Here is a 21,204-nt window from a genome sequence, read left to right as displayed (position 1 = left end):
AAAAAAAAAGAGAGGAAAAAAAAGGGGGGGAGGGAGTAGGGTTAGATGAGGGTGCTATGGGCGGTAGGGCTTTGGCACCAGTTTGGGCATGGTTTGAGGCGGTAGGGCCCCCAGCTCCGGGTAGCACCGTGCTCTGGTCCCGAGCGCCTCCTGAGGGGGCCCCCCTCATATTTTGGTTCAAATAAGTTTTTATTGTATATAAGTCTGGCATGTAGTTGTATAACTTAAGCATTGCGCGGAATGGAGATAAGCTTTAGAGGGATCTGTGAGGACGAGAGGGGAGAAATAAGAGGGGTGTTCTGGGAGTAGAACGAGTCCACCCTGAGAAATTCCGTCGGCTGACGGGAGTAAAGCGGTAATTACTTCAACAAACATAATCTTCTCCTCTCCTCTAGCTTTATGTGGAATTCAAGTCTGGGTGATGATCTCAAACTCGTTTGGGATTGTAGAGGGGGATCTTCTTTTCCAATCAGGTAGGCTTAACTCAACTAAACACGGACACACACTCAAGTAGACGTTTGGGGGGGGAGGGAAGACACTATCCATTAGGGGGCAGAAGATAAGGATGTGTGGGAAGGGTAGAGGGGGTGGGATCAGGGTCAGGAGGCGTTCCCAGGCAGTTATCTCTAGTCGCTAGAATGGTGCGGATTCTGATGGGGTTTTTGATGCGGAAAATCTGCCACATTTCTGCTGCATGTGAACATACCCTTAGGGGAGTTTTAGACTCTTTATAGAAACTGTTAGCAGTGCAGCATTTATGGGGTTAAAAAGCAACCAAGTTTAATGAAACATATAGCTGATAAGTACCGCCATCACTCATCCGTTCTATTAAATGTCCTTCCACACCTGAACCGTTCTCCATCCATGGTTAGCATTTAGTTCTGTCCATTCAGGTCTTCCTGTATCACGAATAAAATGCCAGTTGTAGTAAAGGCTGACGTCTACACAGACAGAGCTATGGTAGACTGGCAGCTGAGGATTCGCTACAGTTGTATCCAGTCTGGCTAATCCTCTGTGAGTGAAATCTCCTGATAGGCCGCCTGCAGACGGCTGGGTCAGGTCCCCTGCCGAAATTCTTGCAGCGGGACCCGACCCGCGCCCCTGCAGGGACCAGTGCGGCGCTCACCTTCTCCCGCGGCTCCAGCTCTGATGTTCCGGCTGCTGGCCAGCCGGAGCACGCGCGCAGCAGATCCAGGGCGCTGAGAGAGACCTGCACAGAATTAGAGCATGCTGCGATTTGTTTCCCGCATGTATTTTCACGCGTCCATCTGCATAGGATTGCGTATTGTAATGCAATCCTTTGCAGGCGGGTTGGGGTGGAAATTCTGCTGCAGAATTTCTGCCCATGTGCAGGGGGCCATACATGTTACCTGCACTGATACATTGTAACATTCCGGACTCCACACTGATACATGTTACCTGCACTGATACATTGTAACATCCCGGACTCCACACTGATACATGTTACCTGCACTGATACATTGTACCATCCCGGACTCCACACTGATACATGTTACCTGCACTGATACATTGTACCATCCCGGACTCCACACTGATACATGTTACCTGCACTGATACATTGTAACATCCTGGACTCCACACTGATACATGTTACCTGCACTGATACATTGTAACATCCTAGACTCCACACTGATACATGTTACCTGCACTGATACATTGTAACATCCCGGACTCCACACTGATACATGTCACCTGCACTGATACATTGTAACATCCCGGACTCCACACTGATACATGTTACCTGCACTGATACATTGTAACATCCCGGACTCCACACTGATACATGTTACCTGCACTGATACATTGTAACATCCCGGACTCCACACTGATACATGTTACCTGCACTGATACATTGTAACATCCCGGACTCCACACTGATACATGTCACCTGCACTGATACATTGTAACATCCCGGACTCCACACTGATACATGTCACCTGTACTGATACATTGTAACATCCCGGACTCCACACTGATACATGTTACCTGCACTGATACATTGTAACATCCCGGACTCCACACTGATACATGTTACCTGCACTGATACATTGTAACATCCCGGACTCCACACTGATACATGTTACCTGCACTGATACATTGTAACATCCTGGACTCCACACTGATACATGTTACCTGCACTGATACATTGTAACATCCCGGACTCCACACTGATACATGTTACCTGCACTGATACATTGTAACATCCCGGACTCCACACTGATACATGTTACCTGCACTGATACATTGTAACATCCCGGACTCCACACTGATACATGTAAAGGCTGATTTAGAGTCAACGATTTTCCCTAAAAAATTACTCACAGCCGTCTTTTGAGCGATAATCGTTGTCTGACTGCGCTGACATTGTGCAGTTTTCGTTAAGGAATCGCTGATCGTTCTTTCAGCATGCTGAAAGAGAATGATCAACCTTTTCAGGAGTTCACAGGAGTACTATTACTGCTGATACTATTGTTTCAGCTGTATCCCGCTCCCTGAACACAGCGGTCCAGCTTTGTTCTTCATACTCCGCACGGAGCGCTCGGCTGTGTAACAGCCGGACACTCCGAGCAGAGAACAGCTGGATGCAGAAGACAAGCGGCCCCAGATCTGTGCTCCTTTTCAGTCTCTGGCTATAAACAAGTGGGTTTATCTTCACTGACAGCAAGCAGAGATCATGAAAAGAAGGAATTTGAAAGCTACAGAATGTATTTATTTGAAGCTGTGTTAACTGTCGCCCTGCTGGATGCCATAATAAAATATCCATCTATTCTTGGCCGTGCTTTCACTGTGCACTGGTGACAGGTGTGCGGTGTTGGATTTGCCATCCTGGGACTTGTAGTGCCTCCTTTCTTGTACACCTGCTGCTGATGGTGTTATTCTTCATCACTTTGTTGTTCTCCCGCTCGCTTTCTTCTCCCACTTCCTCCTCGGATTTGTCGCTGCCTTTCTCCAGTAGCCGAGATCCCGCCACCTCCTTACTGATGCTCAGGCGACGTCTGTTCAGCCTCCACATTCCTCTAATCATTCTCTCCTACTCACTGCCGCTGGGGGGGGGTGCCGGAGCCGCCGTCCTACTCAACTGGCAGAAAACCTTTTTCTCTGCTTGGTAATTCGCTATTTTCTTTCGGTAGCGGAGTCATCGTGTGCGAGGCCCCCGCCGTGTCAGTACGCAGCCGCATCTACTATAGACTCGCAACGACCTTTTTCTTACAGACCCCCATCTAGTGGCGCATTGGACTCCTTTGTAGCAACTCCCTGTGGCGTACATTTCACCAAGTGGTGAAATCGCTCTGCAGGAGTATCGGCCCCTGCGGACAGGAAGCTTCTTGTAGTTGCCGCTGATTAGTTGGTGCTGGCATGTTCTGACCAGCTGACAGGAAGGGGTCATCGATTCATGCTGCTTGCGCCAAATTCTGACCTTTCATCAACACGGTGTAACAGAACCTTGATCCATCTGACATGTGATGTTTTTCCGCTGCTCAGTGATACAAGTTTTGCGCTCTTTTGCCCGCTGGAGTCTCACTTTTTTTTTTCTTGCCTACAGCGGTGCTGGAACTGGTCTGCTGTTATAGCCATCCATACTAAGCAATAGCGAGTTGTGCGTTCAGACACGTTAGATGGAGCAGCACTGCTGTAACAAAGCCGGGCAGAGCATGTGGGGGATTTCAGAGCCAGTACACTTACTAAGCAGTAAATCATAGTTTTGGGGGCGTGGCTTAGCGGTAGTCCGGAGTGCCATGACTCTTCTAGGCTCGCTCGCATACAGTGCGGGAAATGGTCAAGATCGATTTGCAAAGTAATTGGGGTCGGTTGGCCTTAAAAAGCTGTTGGATCAGACGCTTCCACTTGCCGGCAGGGGAGTAATGTTGGTTTATCACACACAATCCTCATGACAGGTTCCCTTTAAATCCACAGAATGTCTGTTTACGCTGCGGATTCCAATGCCTTCAGATGCTGGGGGTGAAATCCACATGTGACACGCTTATCTGGGCATGGCTACACATCAAAATTACAGGGACATTAATCGGTGAGGTGGAGAAGATTGGTGGTACCCCCTGTTTTGCATAGTCTTGGTGCAGCGGTAGAAAGTTTGTGCCCCCCTCAACTTGATACTAGTCTGTGAAAATGCAGAAGAAGTGAAAACTGCCACAATCGCGGCTATGAGGGCGCAGCGAGCTCTGAGCCGCTCCCATCCGTCGCTTTGTCCTGCCGGTATTGTCCACTCGGCTATCAAATTTCAGATTGCCGGCTCCTGGCCAGTTTAGGGTTAATAGTTTCCAGAATGATCTGCACATAATAAAGGGTATAAATATACCATAAAATATGCATGTGATTGTAGCCCGGAGGAGTGTGCCAGATCTGTCCTGTGTCATTAGCTGCATATACCGCACGAGGAAACCAGAGCAACGTGCCCTTGGATCCAGTCGCTGCGGCATCCGTTATCGCTGCTCCAATATTTACTCGGCTCTGACTAATCCTCTATGAGAACGGCGATTATGGATGCTTGTGAGTGTTTGCAGCGATCTGTTAAAGGGGTTTTGCCATAAGACTTGTATCCTATGTCCATGGGTGATAAATGTCTGATCACAGTGCCAAATAAAGCTGCGCTGCACGCGCGTCACCACCCTTGCATTCACTTCTCATGGACGGAGGGTGATGATGGAGCGCCTGTCCCATACAAGTGAATAGTGGTCGTCACGTGTGCATGCCACTGCTGCTACATTCACATGGGGTATTCGGGTGCGCCGCTCTCTGTATTGTAGGGGGTCCCAGTAGTTGGACCCCACGGATCAGACCAGACAGGGGGATTAATGGCTTTAATGAGAAGCCCCTTTAAAGAGAATTGTCAAAAGATTTTTTAACCTTTACATTTATTTCCAGTGTCCACATGACAACTCTTCCTGTCCTGTACTCTGGTAATTCAGCCTTATCACAGGTGCAGCATTGTGTGGCTCCAACTTGCCATCTGCATTGGTGGCCACAACTTAACTGCTACTGTTCATCCTTGTTGGGATGTGATGAAGAGGTGGAAGTGAGCGTACCGTACAGGAAGTGTTGTCAGAGGGATCTGTGTGCTATTTACTTTTCTCACACCAACTCATGACTACTTTTTTCTCACACAGTTCGCCTTCGTCATCCCAGTGAAGGCTGCAGACTTCATTCTCCCAGACGTTGGGGTGCATCTGCACGTGGAAGGTTACAGACGGCGGAAGCGATACTAGACGTCCGGCCGCGGTCAGTGACTATACGTAAGTAAGACAGATGCGACTGCGAGAATATGATGCATGGGAGGGAGTTTAGGTCAGGGAAGGTAAAAAAATGAAAAAACCGTTTAACCTTGCCCACACTGTGGGTAAATACCGGGGGTCCACAGCGCTCCCGCTACATGCTCGCAGGTGTCTGCATTTATTTCTATTCTGCTTGTTTTTCTTTTTGCAGGTTTTCATGAGGATATAAAACCGGCGCAGCGAGGAGCACTGACCTCCCACCATCACCGCTTATGACTTCCCTACGCCCATCCCGACGCGTTTTGCGGGCCTACTCTATCCATTTTAAGTTAAAATAACTTTGAACGTTGCTTGAGCAGTGATCTGGGGGAGGTGGGATGGTTGATGTTTTCTGATGGAGGCCCCTGGCAGCGACAGCCTCTACGATGACACCGACCCCGGGGGTAATGACTGCAGGAGACTGGTGGACGCAGAACAGAAGGCCTCCAAGGGCTCGCACTTCGACAACCTCGGCCAGGGCCTGAAGCACTTGTTTCAGCACCAGAGACGTCGCTCCTCCGTCTCCCCACACGATGTGCAGCAAGTCCAGCCCGAGCCGGAACCAGAATCGGAGCAGGCGCAAGAATCTGACGGAAGCGGGCAGCCCACCGCTCTGAACCGTGTCCTGCAGCAGATCCGGGCCCCTCCAAAAGTGAGAAGGGGAAGCAGCCTGCAGCAGAACCGCAAAGGCAAGACGCGAGGGAGTCCGCAGATCGGTCGGCGGTCTGCTCAGGATATCATGGCCGTCCTTACCTATCCAGCGCGCCCACGATCCTCCTCCACCACGGATGCCCATACGGCTTCTGCTCCCCTGGAGGTGTCTGGCGTCTCCTTCCTGTCTAGAGAGGAGTCTGCTGAGAAGGTAAGAAGCCGTGAATTACTAGCGAAGTCTATAAATCCGATCAGTACGTCTTGTCAGGTCAACTTTGATGACCATATGCATGATGCTTCTTCAGAGTGTCTTGAGTTTGGGTCTTCAGTGATGTATTCGTGACTCTTGTGGTTGTCGCCGGCCATCTTGTTTCTGTCGTCTTAATATTTCCAGGTTTTTTTTTTCCTGCTTTAAGCTAGAGGGCCGGCCATTTTTAACCAAGGACTCAGATTTTCTTGTTGCCTATGCTCTAAATGTTGTGCCGCCAACCACCATTGTGCACATATCTTTACTATGGTCTCACCCTTAAAGACGTGTCTTTAAAGGGAAGCTGGCAGCCCCCTAATGGTGTCTCGGAGTCATTCGTCTCCATACAAGTCATCCACCATGTCTTAATGGTAGTGCATGAGCGCCGATTGATATGTTTGGTGGTTTGGCACTCATTTCAATGGTCTGAGTCTTAGCGAACATAGAAGTGTGAAGTGTCTGAAGGTGAAGGGGGCGCATGGAGGGGGAAGCAGACAGCTCCGTTCTCACTGCAGTAGTCAGGCTTGGTATTGCACACAAAGTTCCCTTTAAAACAAATGGCCTGCAGTACCGAGCCTGGCCACTGCAGTGGGAACAAAGCTGTCAGTTTCCTAGAAAAATCAGCGTTTTGAACAAACGCAGCAGGAATTCCCTGGCGGCAGACAGGATAGAGATTAAATGATCCCTGGGGTCCGATGCTGGGATCAGCAGTGATCCTGAGAACTTTCTTAATGCTCCATTCACTTTTTTGGGATGAAGGAGATCGATGCGCTCTGCCATCTGTCTTTTAAAAGTGAATGGAGTGGCGGCTGAGCATGTACACCGTCACTCCATTCACATGAGGGATTCGGGGTCCCAGACGTGGGACATTTTATAGATGTCTTTAGGGGGAAAAACTCCTTTTAAATTTTTTGTTCAATGACCGCAACAGAAATGAGCTCTGCTTCCTATTGCCACAACTAGGGGGCCATCAGTGCACAGGTACTATTTAGGCCAATAGAGGACATTCACAGCTGCCTAAAGATCACCCCCTAGTGGTGGCAATGTTAAAAATGCTGTTATATGATATATTCGGTCACAGGAAAACACAGGTGAATCACCCAGTTGGCCCCCAGACCCCCAACTAAAGGTACATGGTGCTGTACACCCACTCGCTACATACGGATAGGCAGCATGCAGCATCTCACACAGGTAATATTTGCATGTACATGTTCAGTGGGCTCCAGAATGAATTTTACTGGTGGGCTTGGGGCATCCCAGCCCGACACTGGATATATTGCCCTCTGTTGCAGTCTTTCTGTCATCCTATACAGACGACCTTTTGTACACTTTTGGGTTTGTTTTCCCTTCAAGACCTCCTGACGCACATTTTTCTCAGAGTCCCACAAAAGTGAAACCATTCCAAAAGACGAGATACGATGCCAAGGACATCAGATAAGTCCCCGGCCGCCAGCCTCCCAAGGGCATCATGTATTCTATATGTAGTGCGTCCTTCCACTCCCCTCTTCAGTATTTCCCGTACTGGCCTCCAGCTGATTATCGTAGATACAGCCAGACATGGGTTAATAAAGATCTGATAAAGGCTTCCTGAGACAAGTCTGTACAAAGTGCAGGGAGGCTCTGTGCCTGGCACTGCCCGCTCCTGACTCCACATGCCACCACCAGAGCTCGGCTCAGGACTCTACATTCATTTCTGCTGATCCAGTAACCTCTCATCACCACGTTAACGGGTCATTATCGCCTCCCGTCAATAATAAAACATTAACCCCTTAGTGACCACAATACTCCTTTTTACTGACCTCACTAATAGGCTTTAAACCCACACATACATCTTTATAAGGAGGTGGCTTGGCTGACAGCCCAGCTCCTGCTATAACCTCTAGTACTGGAGAAACCTCAGATCCTGGCAGTTTAACCCCTTACATGCCACAATAGAAACTGCAGTATGAAGGCAAATGGGGGGCTTTTTCTGTCATCCTATCAGCACCCTACAGTGTGATCACAAAGTACTAATGGGCTCCCATGGTAGCCAGACAAAGGCCTCTATGTCTGCCATGTAACTCAGCCTATTAGACCCTGTCTCCAGCAGAGTAATAGGTTGCTGCTATAGGCTTAGAAGAATGCACTACATAAGTAATGCAGTGTACTATCCTAGCCATCGAACGAGCACATCTTCAAGTTACCTTCAGGGACTAAAGAATTGTGTCAAAAGTCAATAGTTTCATTGAAAAAAATCCGGTTTAAAAAAATAACTTTTTTTTTTTTTAATTCCCCACAAACTATAAAATACAAAAATTAACACATGAGTATCACCGCATTCGTAACAACTCTGACAATGAAAATATTTTGTCTCCCATGGTGATCGCTGTAAAAATAATAAAAAAAATAATTCTAGAATTGCCATATTTCACTTTTGTTCGCCTCCCAAAAACGTAATAAAGTAATCCAAAAATCACATGTACCCCAAAATGGTACCAATAAAAACCTACAGCACTTCCTGCAAAATCCAAACCCCCCACAGAGCTCCGCTGCCGGGAATGTTCTGGGTCTTAGCATGCGGAGATACAGAGTCAATTGTTTTTCTTTAAAAACGTGGTTTTTGTGCAAAAGCTATAAAAAAAATTAACTAAATCTCAATAAACCTGGTATCGTTCTGTTTGTGCTAATCCTAATAAGAAAGTATTAATATTTTTACCGAATGGTGAACACCATAAAAACAAAACCCAAAAATCGTGGGGAATTTCATGATGTCGTTTTTTTCTTTTTTCGATCTCCCCACAAAATGTGTAATAAGTTCTCCAACACAGTATATGTACCCCAGAGGGGCGCCATTAAAGTATACAACTTGTCTCAAAAAAAATCAAGCCCTCCTACTGCGATGGCTGCTGCAATGGACGATAAAATCACTAAAATAGGCTTGTCTCTAAGGGGTTAATATGTCACTACCTGTCTAGGCATTTGGTGACTTGTTGCTATGCTAACTGGTTACCAGCAGGGGGTGAAGCATTGATAAGTTCCGCCATCTTTGGTTTAGTTTCAGCTGATTGGTACATCCAGTGCTAATTTTTGGGCCATGGCATCGGGGTAACGTTTTCTGTCTGTTGCTGTCATATTGCAATTTGACCACCAGGTGGTACTCCTGTGGCATGATTTCCTGAGCTCACTGCTCCGTCCTCTGGCTGCCGCTGCTGGATGCATTGTCGTATTGCAAAAACGTAAAGGACAGAAACCGAACTTTCATCTTCTACTCAAAGGGGCTGCACTAAGTTTACCACTCCTTCCATATCCACAAGTGTCAATGAAGACCCTCACCCACCCCATGTACCCCCAAATGGGCAGAGCGGTGTCTAAGCATACAGGCTGCCACTCTGGGTCTCAGTGGGATTGCTGGCAATGGCCGCGGACTTCGGTAGTCACGTAGAGATGAATGAAGCTGCAGCGTATGCAGTCATCGCTCGCATTCAAATGGGGGGGAAAGGAAACGTGTTCTTGTGATTAGTTGGGGTCCCTTATGAATAGCGGTAAGTGTGATATATGGCACATCCCCAAGTAATATCATCAAAATGTACTTTAGCTTTCAGTAGGACTGCGGGTACTTTACATATGTTGAATTAAAGGGTGCCCTGTCTAATGTTGTGGCATAAGATCGGGGGCATTCTGATTGTGGGGGTCCAACGTCAGTGTGACGGTCTCTGTTGTACTCTGCATAGGATTGCAGTACCGCACCACACTAGTGACCAGGGTGCTCCCTGCAGAGCGGGTGTGCCGGGCGCCTGGCTGGTAGACCCTCCATTCTAAGGCGTTATTCACACGGGCACGTGTCCCATGTCGGTTCTCGGAATGAACACGCTAAATCGAAAGCATCACCTGACCAGCAGCGCTGCGCTCACTACAGGCCGCCGGCTAACACTAAAGACTTCAGAGGTGCGGGCAGCGCTGGATCTCCTGAAATCACCTGATTGTGAGCCAATATCTGCACCAACTATGCCGATTTTGCCTGGATTGGATGTGGAAATGCTGCAAAATTCACTGCTGAATATTTGGAAAGCGGAAATTTGGCAGCGGTTTTGCTACGTGTAAACGTATCCGCAGGCAGTCTTCATTTAGACTGAAATCAGTTGGCTAGATCCATGAAGCCATCCTTCTATCCACCTGAGTGTTTTTCAGCTTGTCCTATTTTGTGCGATTCTCAGAGAAGAATCACCTGTTCATTCAAGTCAATAGGTGGTGTTTTTTGTTTTTTTTGTTAGTTTTTTTTAAGCTGGATTGCATTTACATAACATACAAGTGCATTTTCCTATTTTGTTTTTGACATCAATGGGAGTTTTTTTAATGACATTTATTGGGCCACCTTTTTTTTTTCTTTCGTGCTCGCAAAAAAAAACAAAACTGATTGCACTCGCATGAAAAATCAGACCGATCGTAACCGCCCTCATCAGTGCATGTAAGGCTTGAGGGTCCTCTTACAATTGAAGGCATGGTCTGGATGACAAGTGCAGATCCAGGAGATCGGCGCTCATCTACCTGGCCTTGTCACTTCGGACTCGGTGGGGTGGAACGATCACTGGTCCCCGTAGTTCCAGTATTGTCAGCGGCGCGTCCAGCGTTTGGTTTTCAAAGTGAAAATAAAGAATCTTGTGAACGCGCCTAGCGGTCCAGTACATACAGCTTCATCTATCTGTCCACAGTAACAAGTAGTAAATAAGCTTTTCCCATTATGTCTATGCGCTTATAAGGGATATGGAATAGTACCAACCACAGCGCCACCTATTGGAAGGCAGCGTTCCTTCAAGCCAAAGTCAGACTCTTTATACAAGCCTTTTAACGATGACTGGGAATTAAAAGCAAAGCCAGACCCCATGTACAGACAGCTGTTTCAGGGTATTTGCCCTTCATCAGTGTACAGTAGGAGTCTGGCTTTGCTAGTGAGAGGCCTGTGTGTGTTATGTACCCAGTTGTGTCGAGACACAAAAGGATGTTTTCGGATTCTCGTGTGCTCAGACCTCTTATATATGCATAAGACTGTAGGGTAGCCACAATAGTTGCCCCCGTGTGGTATTTTGCTGATTTATGAAAGGCTGCGCCATCTGATGGGCGAGTGGTTACTTTTCCATCTGGTGATTGGCGGCACTATCGCACGGCTGGATGATCTGGAAGTGAACATACCTGAATATCGGGCCACGTAAAAGCCTCTTAACCCCTTCATGCCCCAGGATGTTTATTTGTCCTCTGTATAGAGCGGGATCAGCAGCCAGTTTTGCTCCATAAACAGTGTGTGTGGGAGGGGGGGGGGGGGGGGCGGCTGACAGCTGACACACAGCTGCAGTCAGCGCTCACTCTGATCCTGGCTATTAACCCTTTAAGTGTCCCAATTGATGATCAGGGGGCCTTAATTGCCCATGAAGGTGTGTCTGTAGCACAGCTTGGTAACTGTCAGAATGGCATTACATTATACCCTGCTGATCAGCTCGTTCCCGTTTACCTGAATGTGGCGAATGAAGGTGGCGTCGCAGGCCTGAGAACGGACCAGTGCGCCTATGTGAGCACCGCGGCCGCTTCAAAAAGCTGATTGGTGGGGATCTTGAGCAGCGGGCTCTCGCCGATCAGATAATGATGACCTACACTACAATATTAGTCCCAGAAGTCCATCTGCCTGGACCTGCATCAATAAGTGGTGACGTTTCCTAGAATCACATGTTATACTCCAATCACATCCAGAGCTGCATTGTCATCTGGAATGAAACTGCAAATGCCTCCTAACAGCTAAGCTCCACACTGTCTACGGAGCCAGCAGAATTATGATTGCAGCTTTGAATGTGACTAGAGAAGACATTAGGAAGATCTGTGTGCGGCCAACATAAAAAAAGAGCGCTCTTGCGTATCACATTTACCGAAAACCATAGGTAAACCCAGACTGCCGTGGGATTCCTTCCTGATGCTTCCGCTCTGTCTGCGCTGTGACATCCAGTACAGGAGGGATCCATTTAGGGAACGTCTATTCGTGCGAACGCTCACAATGGCGATAAGTCACATGGTCCGGTAAGAGGCCGTCCACGCTGGAAAAATGTATGAAAACGTAGCGTTTCACTGATCTGTAGGCTATAACAGGTTAAACGTAGTCAAACTATACGTACATGTAGGCATTGTAGTCACAGTGGGACCCCTGCGGCCGTGCGCTTCCGTGCGTTCAGCGTTCTTATCCTGCTAAACGTTAAACTACAAAACTTTTATTAAGAAAGGTTTGCAGTGAAAAAACTTTTATACTTTTTCATATCAACAACAGATTAAGTGTTTTTAAAACCGTGGCCTTAGACTGCATACGACTGAAGCGTGTGGATGGGCCCTTAAATCGGAGCGTCCTGTGACTCTCGCACCGCTGCGCCGTCATCATCGCCAAATAATTCTCCAGCCTTGACGTCTGCTTATACGCCGCGGCGTCTCCTCAGCTCCCTCCTGGCGGAGCGCCCGCAGAAGCGTCCCGCCGCTCCAGCCTCATCCAAATGTTTGTGCTTCACTGAAACCCCAGACCATTTATTAGAGATTTGTCAAGATGCGGTCGGCACGGAAGCCGCCATTACGCTGCTTTGAGCGTTAAAGGAGCTTAACCACATCCCTGCTGGAGAAAAATTGTTCGTCTGTGCAGTAATAGGCGCACGGAGGGGAGAACATCCATAGTGTTGGTCCTAGATTGTTAAAGGGTTCTTCGGAGTTAGAAAAACATGGCTGCTTTCTTCCAAACACAGCGCCACCAATGGGGTTGTGTGTGGTATTGCAACTCTGCTTTATTAAAGTGAATGGGAACTGAGCTGCAAAACCAGACAAAACCAAAGGGTGGCGCTGCTCGGAAGAAAGCAGACATGTCACCGAATAAAATCGGAGAAAGGAGAATTATCTGATTTTTGAGGGTCCAATGTAATTGCATATATGTGCCCATAAAGAACAATGCGCTCTCTCGTATATACACAGCAACATAGAACACGCTGCATTATTTTTTGCGCACATGTATAATGCTTGTGTGAACCCAGCCTAGGACTGTGAAACGCGTTTCGGAGCCTGTCTGTTTTTTCAATAAATGCTTTCTAAATGCAAGTAAATCTGACTAGCGATTTCTGGAACATCAACCGAGACATTAATACACTGCATTCTTGGATCACAAGCAGGGTGGGCATCCATCAGACCCCCTCAAGTAAGTGCCTGTTATCATGGGATTTGGAGACAGACCCTTTGAGCGCTGAAGTTTTATTTAGGTTTTCTTGTATACATTTCTGCATTTCCAACATCTCTGGAAGTTTCCTGGACCCTCCTGGTTACGCTCTCCCATTGTGGCTGTCTAGTTGACGGAGTGTCTCGTTTGCGAGTCCTCCCTAATTTCTTAGCCCCTACTGTATCTATCTGATCCCCTGAGGCGCTGTCCTTTTTGGAGGGTCTACATGGTCATTCTCAGATTGTTCATCCAGGGTCTTGGGGAACCCCTCTTCTAGGGATCAGTGAGGGTCCCAGTGACTGGACCCCCAACCCACTAGTTAATCCCAATCCTGTAGGTGGCGGATAACTTCTTTTGGGGGGGGGGGGGGGGGGCAACAACGAATAACTGAACTGCAGAAGTTTCTTCCAAGATCTCTGCTTGCTGTCAGGGAATGTAAATATTTATCTTGTGTTGGAGACTTATGTCCAGCTCATATAATCACACGTCTCCGTATCAACACCCCTTCAAAACTACTTCATTGACAGCAAGCAGAGATTTTGAAATTTTTGTCAAGATCACGGACGACTTATTCATATGTTTTTATGTATGTTGGCAGAAAATGGCGGCTTAAAAAAGTGACATCAATGGGGCCTTCTTGCATGAAAACGTGTAAATGAACGCTCAGGACAGAATTGGTGATGAATTCTCATTTTTGGTTCAATCACACAAATAGTTATCCATCTTACTAATTCTGTTGAATCGCACATCGGCCGTAAATGCAGGCAGCTGCTGGTGGCGTATACCAAGATGCCCTCTGCAGCTGGGCGAGGGGGTACGTTGACCTGATCTGCCCAAACGCTAATCTGTTCCAGATGTCACCTCGGGGAATAACACGAAGCCAAATCATTTAATACCCGTTATCCCGGCTGATTAAATGGGGCGTCTCTTAATACCCAAGACATGCCAAGAATCCGGGCTATTTGCTGCCTGGACGTCTGAGTGGCGGCTGTCCGCGATGCGCTGGCCTCGAAAAACACGTTCATGAGTGTCATAGATCCCATAACTGTTGCACAATAGCGTGCTGGTAAACAATTGTAAGGGATGGATCATAGGACTAATGGCATCAGCGCTCCTGATTGGGTATACGACTGGTGGCCGTCTAGGCGGGGAACTTTAAACTGGTGTGACTTCAATGGCGTTTCTCATCTGCAAATCGGATGACTATGGTTCACGTTGCTTCATTAAAATATATGCATATTTTGTCCACTCATGTGAAAGCCAGAAAATATCACGTTTTCAATGACCCCTCATGGTTTGTTTTTTCTTTAAAGATGCAGGAAAAAAAGTTTTTTAGGTTTTTTTATTTATTTTTTTAACCCTTTACTAAAGCAATGAAAAAAAAGTGCAGGCAATCCTATTCAAGTCAATGAGTACATAAAAAGAAACCAAATTGGATCGCTCCTGCATGATGCGATCAGTTTTTAAAGCAGAGCCTGTACATTTGGTGCATTTTTACGCATGTTGAAAACTCATGCAAAAAGTGTGTAAAAATCTGAAAAATGCAAAATTTCATGTATTTTTTTTATTTCTACGAATCGCGATCACCCATGTGAATGAAGATGATAAATGAGCCTAACTCGCCAAGCGCGGTGGTGTCTAAGGCACGCGCCCCCACACCTATAAGCCAAGTTAGCCTGTAATGAAACCCAAAGAAAAGAGTCAGCATGAGGAGCGCCCGGAAACGTATCCGAAGAATTCCAAGCCCGGAGCAAGAATGCCCTCCTAAGGCGTTCACCACGCGGCCAAATTTTTTTATTTTTTATTTTTTTTATTTATTTATTTTTTGCTGTCTGAAGAACAGACTGATTTTAATCTGTGCCGCATCTGCAAGCGTGGCGTGTTTGTTTTTAAGGCCATTTTATTTTCTAACATCGCTTAGCAACAAGCCTTTAAAAAAAAACAAAAAAAAAAAACGTGCGTACATGATTTTTTGGGATTTTTTTTGTGTGGGCGATTGTTGTCCAAGAAATCAGATGAGAATAGTTTCTAAAGCTATTTTTACAAGCATTTGGTTTGGTGCCTGGATAGTCCCACTGGCTGTAATGGGTCCATGGAATTGTGCTCATGTGACCCCGCAGCGGAATCTGACCCGGTGCCGGACAGTGACCCCCGCGTACCTCTCCAGATATTTTCTCCTCTGTGTTGTGGATGTGCCAGCTGGCCTCTGGCACACACATGCGCAGTGCAGCGAATGCCACGGCGATGAGGGGGATCCGCAGCAATTTTGAAATTGATATTTCGGAATCGCCGCGGGCCAGACTGCTTCCATTGACTGCAATGGAAGACGTCCGTGCGAGTCCCACACAAAAATGGAGCATGCTGCAATTCTTCCTCCGTGAGTGGAAATCGCAAGTGATTTCCGCTCGGGTGCGTGGAAGAATCATTTTCCATTGCATGCTATGGATGGACATTGCTGCGGAATCTTCAGTTTGTACTTTGTTGCATAGTTGCTCTTTATACACAACTGATAAGCGCTAATTCACTCGACTGTAAGCAGACTTTTGTTGCGTAAATATGCTGCATATTTAAGCGACCAAATGGCATGCGCCCGCATACTTCACCCCTCCTGCGGCTGAAGTACGCAGAAGGGCCCATGTATTTGCTGGCTTCCTGCGTATTTACTGCATGCTTGACAGAATAGAATGGTACGGCGGCTCATGGGAGTCCAACTTCCATCAGACGATTTTCATGGTAAACCAAATCTTTATTGTAGTCCAAGTATAAAAACTGCATACTTGCACCGGCCCATTCACTTCAGTGGCCCATAGTGGGGCGTAATACGAACTAAAACAGGACATGTCGCGTATTTTTTGCACGTACACCGTGTAGAAAAATATCTGCTCATGTGAACGAACCCATTAAAATCAAATGCGACTGCGTGAACGCGCTGTAATACGGCATACCCGATGATCCGGCTGCGCGGAGGGTTAATGGCACTTGTCTCTGCAGCGAGCTCAGCTGGAGCAGGCAGAACAATAGGCTTTATTTAATGACTCCTCTCCCCGCGCCGCCGGGCGCTCTAACCGGTTCTACTTCACACTTAACCTTTCCTGCCCCGTGCGGCTGAAGAGGGAGAGCGCCGAGATGCTTCTTATTGATTATCCGATGACTTCAACCTGAATCTCATGATGAGGTTTCTTGGGCCAAGATGCACACGGGCGAGCGCGATATCGGACCGAGAAACCGGTTTTCCCCGCAGATGTGGGGCGTTTTGCCCACAAAGATGCTGCGCATCACTTCAGTGAGGCTGCGTTCCTCTGGCGCTTGCTTCACGCGCATTTGTGGATTGGCAAGTGTTTTGAATCGGAAACCTCACGTTGCACGGCATGCAATGTGTTTGTCGCATTGAAAACGATGAGCGATGCGTTCCGAGGCGCATAAAAAAATGGGGCCTGCGGCGATTTCCTTACCTCGCAGCGTGGATGTCAGGGGAAAAAAGTCGCTCGTGTATGAGTCTATTCAAAAGAATGGAGTTCGGATTCGCACGTCTTGCAACACACAGAACTAGTGCTAGATTTGCGCTCGTGTGAATGTCGCCTTGGGGTGTTTTTACATGGGAGTCTTTATCACTGGAGTTTTGCGTGTTTCGAGATGCACGGAAATGGAACCCATTAAGCCATATTTATACGGGTGAGTGCAATATTGGTCTGGACAACATGGATCGCTATCGCCCTCCTAAGCCCGCGATGTTAACTTGTGCGTTGTGCAAGAAAATCGCATCACACTTGCATGTACATGCGGGCGCCAGGTGATCTTTAACTTGCCTATAGCAAATCACTGACATCACATTTTCTGTGATCGCGGTAATTCTTCAATTACGCGGCATCGCTGTGCGAGAAAACGCGTGTAAGTAAGCCTATTTAACATAATGGCTGCTATTTTGTGTTTTTTATTCAGCGCATAAAACTCACACGGGAAAATGGCCTTTTGTAAAGAAGCCTTTCATCCACGGGGTGTATTTTACATGGATGACTTCTCTCACAATGTTGCTCCAAGATTGAGAAATCGCTGCCTATTTTTGGACTCTAATCCGTTCAAGAATCGCCGTCTATTCCCTACAGGAGCAGAAAAAATGGCATCGTGCGCAAATGTAAATGCGAGTGCGATGGGATTTTCTATATTTAGTATGAAATATCGCGATGCGTGCAGTGATGCAATGTGCTTTTTTTTCAAGCTCTTCGCAATGCCAGGAAAAGTCACGTTTACAAGTGCGATATCCGTTTCTCGTACCAATATTGCGTTTGTCCGCGTATATACAGCCTTTTAGCCTTTATACTGGAGTAACTCTAAGTAGCGGCGACAGCGGCTCCCTCTTGGTCACAAGTAACGTTCTTACAGTTGCCTGCGCCATAAACCACCTTTTTATTTTCTTTTTTTTTTTAAATAGGAAAAAATTTAAGGGGTTTTCTGAAAGTTTAAACTGCCTTAACCCTTTCCAATCCAATTTGTATCCTGGTTTTCATAGGGGGCTTACTCTTTTTCTGTCGTTATACAACAGCGCTATATGCTGGCTAAAGCCAGTACTGCATGTGGTGACACGTTGCATAGGCTCTGACAGCAGAGAGGCTGGCAATATACAGTAAGAGAACCCGGACGGACGTCTTCCAATATCGGAGCTGTACAGCCTTATAAGTCATAATGTCTTCAGAGGTCAGACATTGGATTGGAAAGGGTTAAAATAAAGAGAAATTGAATACTCCCCTATCCCAGCCACTCTCCATTCAGCAGTGCAGCTCCAGTGTCTGCCACACGGAATCTGGAAGAATCACTGTCACGTTCTGATCCTTATGCATATGACTGCTCGGCAGCCATTAAAGAATCGCAGCTGAAGCCTGTGCCCGGCTGAGCGGTTATGAATGGCACTAGACCGGCCGCCACTGCTTCTTGGTTCCATGTGGAATGGACCAGAGGAGCAGCGCTGAAGGACAGCAGCTGGGATAGGGGAGTATTCTATTTGTCCTTATTCTAAAGCTGGCGTCACACGAGCGGCGTTCTCGCGCAAGACTTTTTTAGATGCATGAATATGAACCCTATCTAGTGATGAGAGAGCATACTCGCTAAGGGCAATTGCTCGAGCGAGCATTGCCCTTAGCGAGTACCTGCCCGCTCGAGAGAAAAAGATTCGGGTGCCGGCCGCGGGCAGGGAGCTGGGGGGGAGAGCGGGGAGGAACGGAGGGGAGATCTCTCTCTCCCCCCAGCTCCCCCCTGCTGACTGCCACAACTCACGGCTCCCCCGCACCGGCCCCCGAACCTTTTCTCTTGCAGGCAGGTACTCGCTAAGGGCAATGCTCGCTCGAGCAATTGCCCTTAGCGAGTATGCTCTCTCATCTCTAACCCTATCCCATTGAGTAGAGTCATGCACATGAGCAGCAAACCGCAGCACGGGCTATCTTTGGGCGTGCCCTTGCATCGCCATTGTTTTCAGTGGGGCCGGCGGCAACAAGGCACCGCATGCTTGGTACACGCGTCTGCTCATTAAACTATGGCAGAGTCTCCGCAATCCTGTCAGCCGTGGCAGAGGATGGCTACTTCCCCCGAAGTGATGCGAGGCGGTTATGATATAAAAACTCCTCACATACACGACAAAATCGCATGTTAGCGTGATTAATGGCGTGATATTGCACTTGCCCGTGTGAAGTTAACCTAAGGCCATTTAACTGTTTTTTAGGTCCCTGAGAACCCCTTTAAAAACTGCATTGCACTGGCATGTACATGCCAGTCTCATGCCCGGGCGATCTGATTCTTAACTTGCCCATAACGGATGAGTCGTCTTCCCCGCTTCGAGAGAGCGAGCGCCCGTGTAAATGAACCAATGGGAAACAATGGGCTAATCCATCATACAAGAACTCGTGCGAATACGGCCTCATGCAGATTGGGAGAAGCCCTAACACACGTGCCCGGTATAAGTAAGTGAACCCAGGGCAGTGTAGTTAATGGAATGGAGGTAATGTGCGGGTCAGGTGCATGCAGGCAGAGGAGGAGGAGGATAGTGTATCAGGGGGATTGTCTTCAGGGTCCATCTGTCTCGGACCCTCTCACAGCTGACTCACAGGAAATCTAGGAGCAGCCTGCGCCCCTCCCTCCTCCTCCCTGGCAGCGGACTACACGAACAATGAACTTCAGGCTGGTCTGCTCTGTCTTCTCCTGCGTCCTGAGCTGCTGATCTGGGGGTGCCCTCCCTCCTCTCCCTGCGCCCCGTCTTCTGGAGTAATTACCGGCAGCCTCCCATCTCTTTGTGTGAAGTGTTCAACATGGTCCAGCGGTTCAGCCTGAGGCGGCAGCTGTCAAAGGTGGGTCTGGGGCGCTGCGTTCTGCCCGGCGGGCACAGCTCTGCACCCAGCCTGCAGGGCACTTCAGCACGTTATTTTCTAGCGCATTTTCCGTTTTTCATCCGCTGGCAGTAATTGATATTTGTAGTAGGGGTTTCGCTCGCCGGGTCAGTTTTGCAGCGTACACTTTTAGTTCTTTTTAGTTCTCTGGTCAGAAATAAGACGCGCCATTTTTACACATTTCTAGATGCAAATCCAGCGGCCGAAAATCTACACACTGATTTGCTTATGGCAAAGGACTAAATCCATGGCAGACTTCGAGGCGGTAAAATATGACAGATTCCGCTGTGTGAACATGGCCTAAGGGTGAGAATGAGTGCTGTGCCATTGCAGAACGCACAGAACTCGCGCGTTGTAATAACCCATCATTTCCAGTGGGTTCATTTACGTGGACATGTTTTCTCTCGCACTGATAGTGCGAGACGGAAAAACCGAAGCGGTTCCTATTATGTGCGATTCTCACACAAGAATAGGGCTTGTAATGTGGGGTTTCCCAGGCAGCCGTCAGATGGGGCATCTGTGTGCTGTACAACGCCAGTTGTGCCTGAGAATGTCGGCCATGTAAATATGGCTTATGAGGAGTCTACTAACATTGGCGCCATTAACCTGCTTTCTAAGTGCTTTTGAAGGGGTTTTCTATGTTATAGCAAATTTGTGGAGCGGGCAGGAAATGGTTAAAATAGTCTTGAGCCGTACATGGCTGTATTTACACGTCGTTTCGAGAAACTTGGACCAATATTGCGCTTTCATATATATGATGCGTGCGATGCATTTTGTGAGAAATTTGCATGTGTGTGCGAGATTCACACGAGTGAAATATTATTTTCACTATTTAAATGATAAAAATGACATCGCACTCGGTATGCAAAGCGATTTTTACCTCTCATAGGAAATAATGGGCAATATTGCCCGAAAATACAACATGCTGCGAGTTTTCCACCGGACATCGCTGTGGGAAGCATCATCCTTGTAAGCACTCATTGCAGATAATGGGCTCTTTTTCCTTCCGACTTGTCAGCAATGGACAAGACTCGCACATTGAAGTTGCCCGTGTAAATGCAGCCTACTACCGAGGTCAGGGATTGGCGCCAAGGCTACTTGTGCGTATGGGCAGAACGGGCGCGGCGGCAGGAGAACAGAGTGCTGCATAGACCTTTTTTGTGGTTCTCATTGTCAACCATTTCCTGCCCTTTCCCTTAATTTTACTTTAACTTTGGAAACCCCCTCTTAGATGGCGATACGTCACTTAATAACCAGATTGATTTGCCGTTCAGGAATCTCGGAAAGCTGGATGGCTCTCGCAATAAGGTCTCGCGCACGCCAGGAAAAGCATATAAACTAAACAGAGGCGGTGACTAATGCTTAACCCTTTCCAATCCAATTTGTATCCTGGTTTTCCTAGGGGGCTTACTCTTCTTCTGTCGTTATACAATGGTGCTATCT

At 47.6% G+C, this 21,204-nt stretch overlaps 1 protein-coding gene across 2 annotated transcripts in view; it reads left to right on the top strand.

Annotated features, from left to right (window-relative positions):
- The window catches only part of TMCC1 (transmembrane and coiled-coil domain family 1), a 90,224-nt gene that overhangs the window by 15,941 nt on the left and 53,079 nt on the right, over nucleotides 1-21,204 (top strand). For both annotated transcript variants that reach the window (XM_066597004.1, XM_066597005.1), the window contains 2 exons: nucleotides 5,145-5,270; nucleotides 5,461-6,150. In XM_066597004.1, the coding sequence (XP_066453101.1) occupies nucleotides 5,644-6,150 (507 nt within the window). In that variant the 5' untranslated portion in view covers nucleotides 5,145-5,270; nucleotides 5,461-5,643. The remainder of the gene's footprint in view (nucleotides 1-5,144; nucleotides 5,271-5,460; nucleotides 6,151-21,204) is intronic.

The sequence above is a fragment of the Eleutherodactylus coqui genome, chromosome 3 (assembly GCF_035609145.1).
Source record: "Eleutherodactylus coqui strain aEleCoq1 chromosome 3, aEleCoq1.hap1, whole genome shotgun sequence".
NCBI classification, from domain to species: domain Eukaryota; kingdom Metazoa; phylum Chordata; class Amphibia; order Anura; family Eleutherodactylidae; genus Eleutherodactylus; species Eleutherodactylus coqui.
Note: the sequence above shows the minus strand (reverse complement) of the source record. Positions and strands in the feature narration are given on the sequence as shown.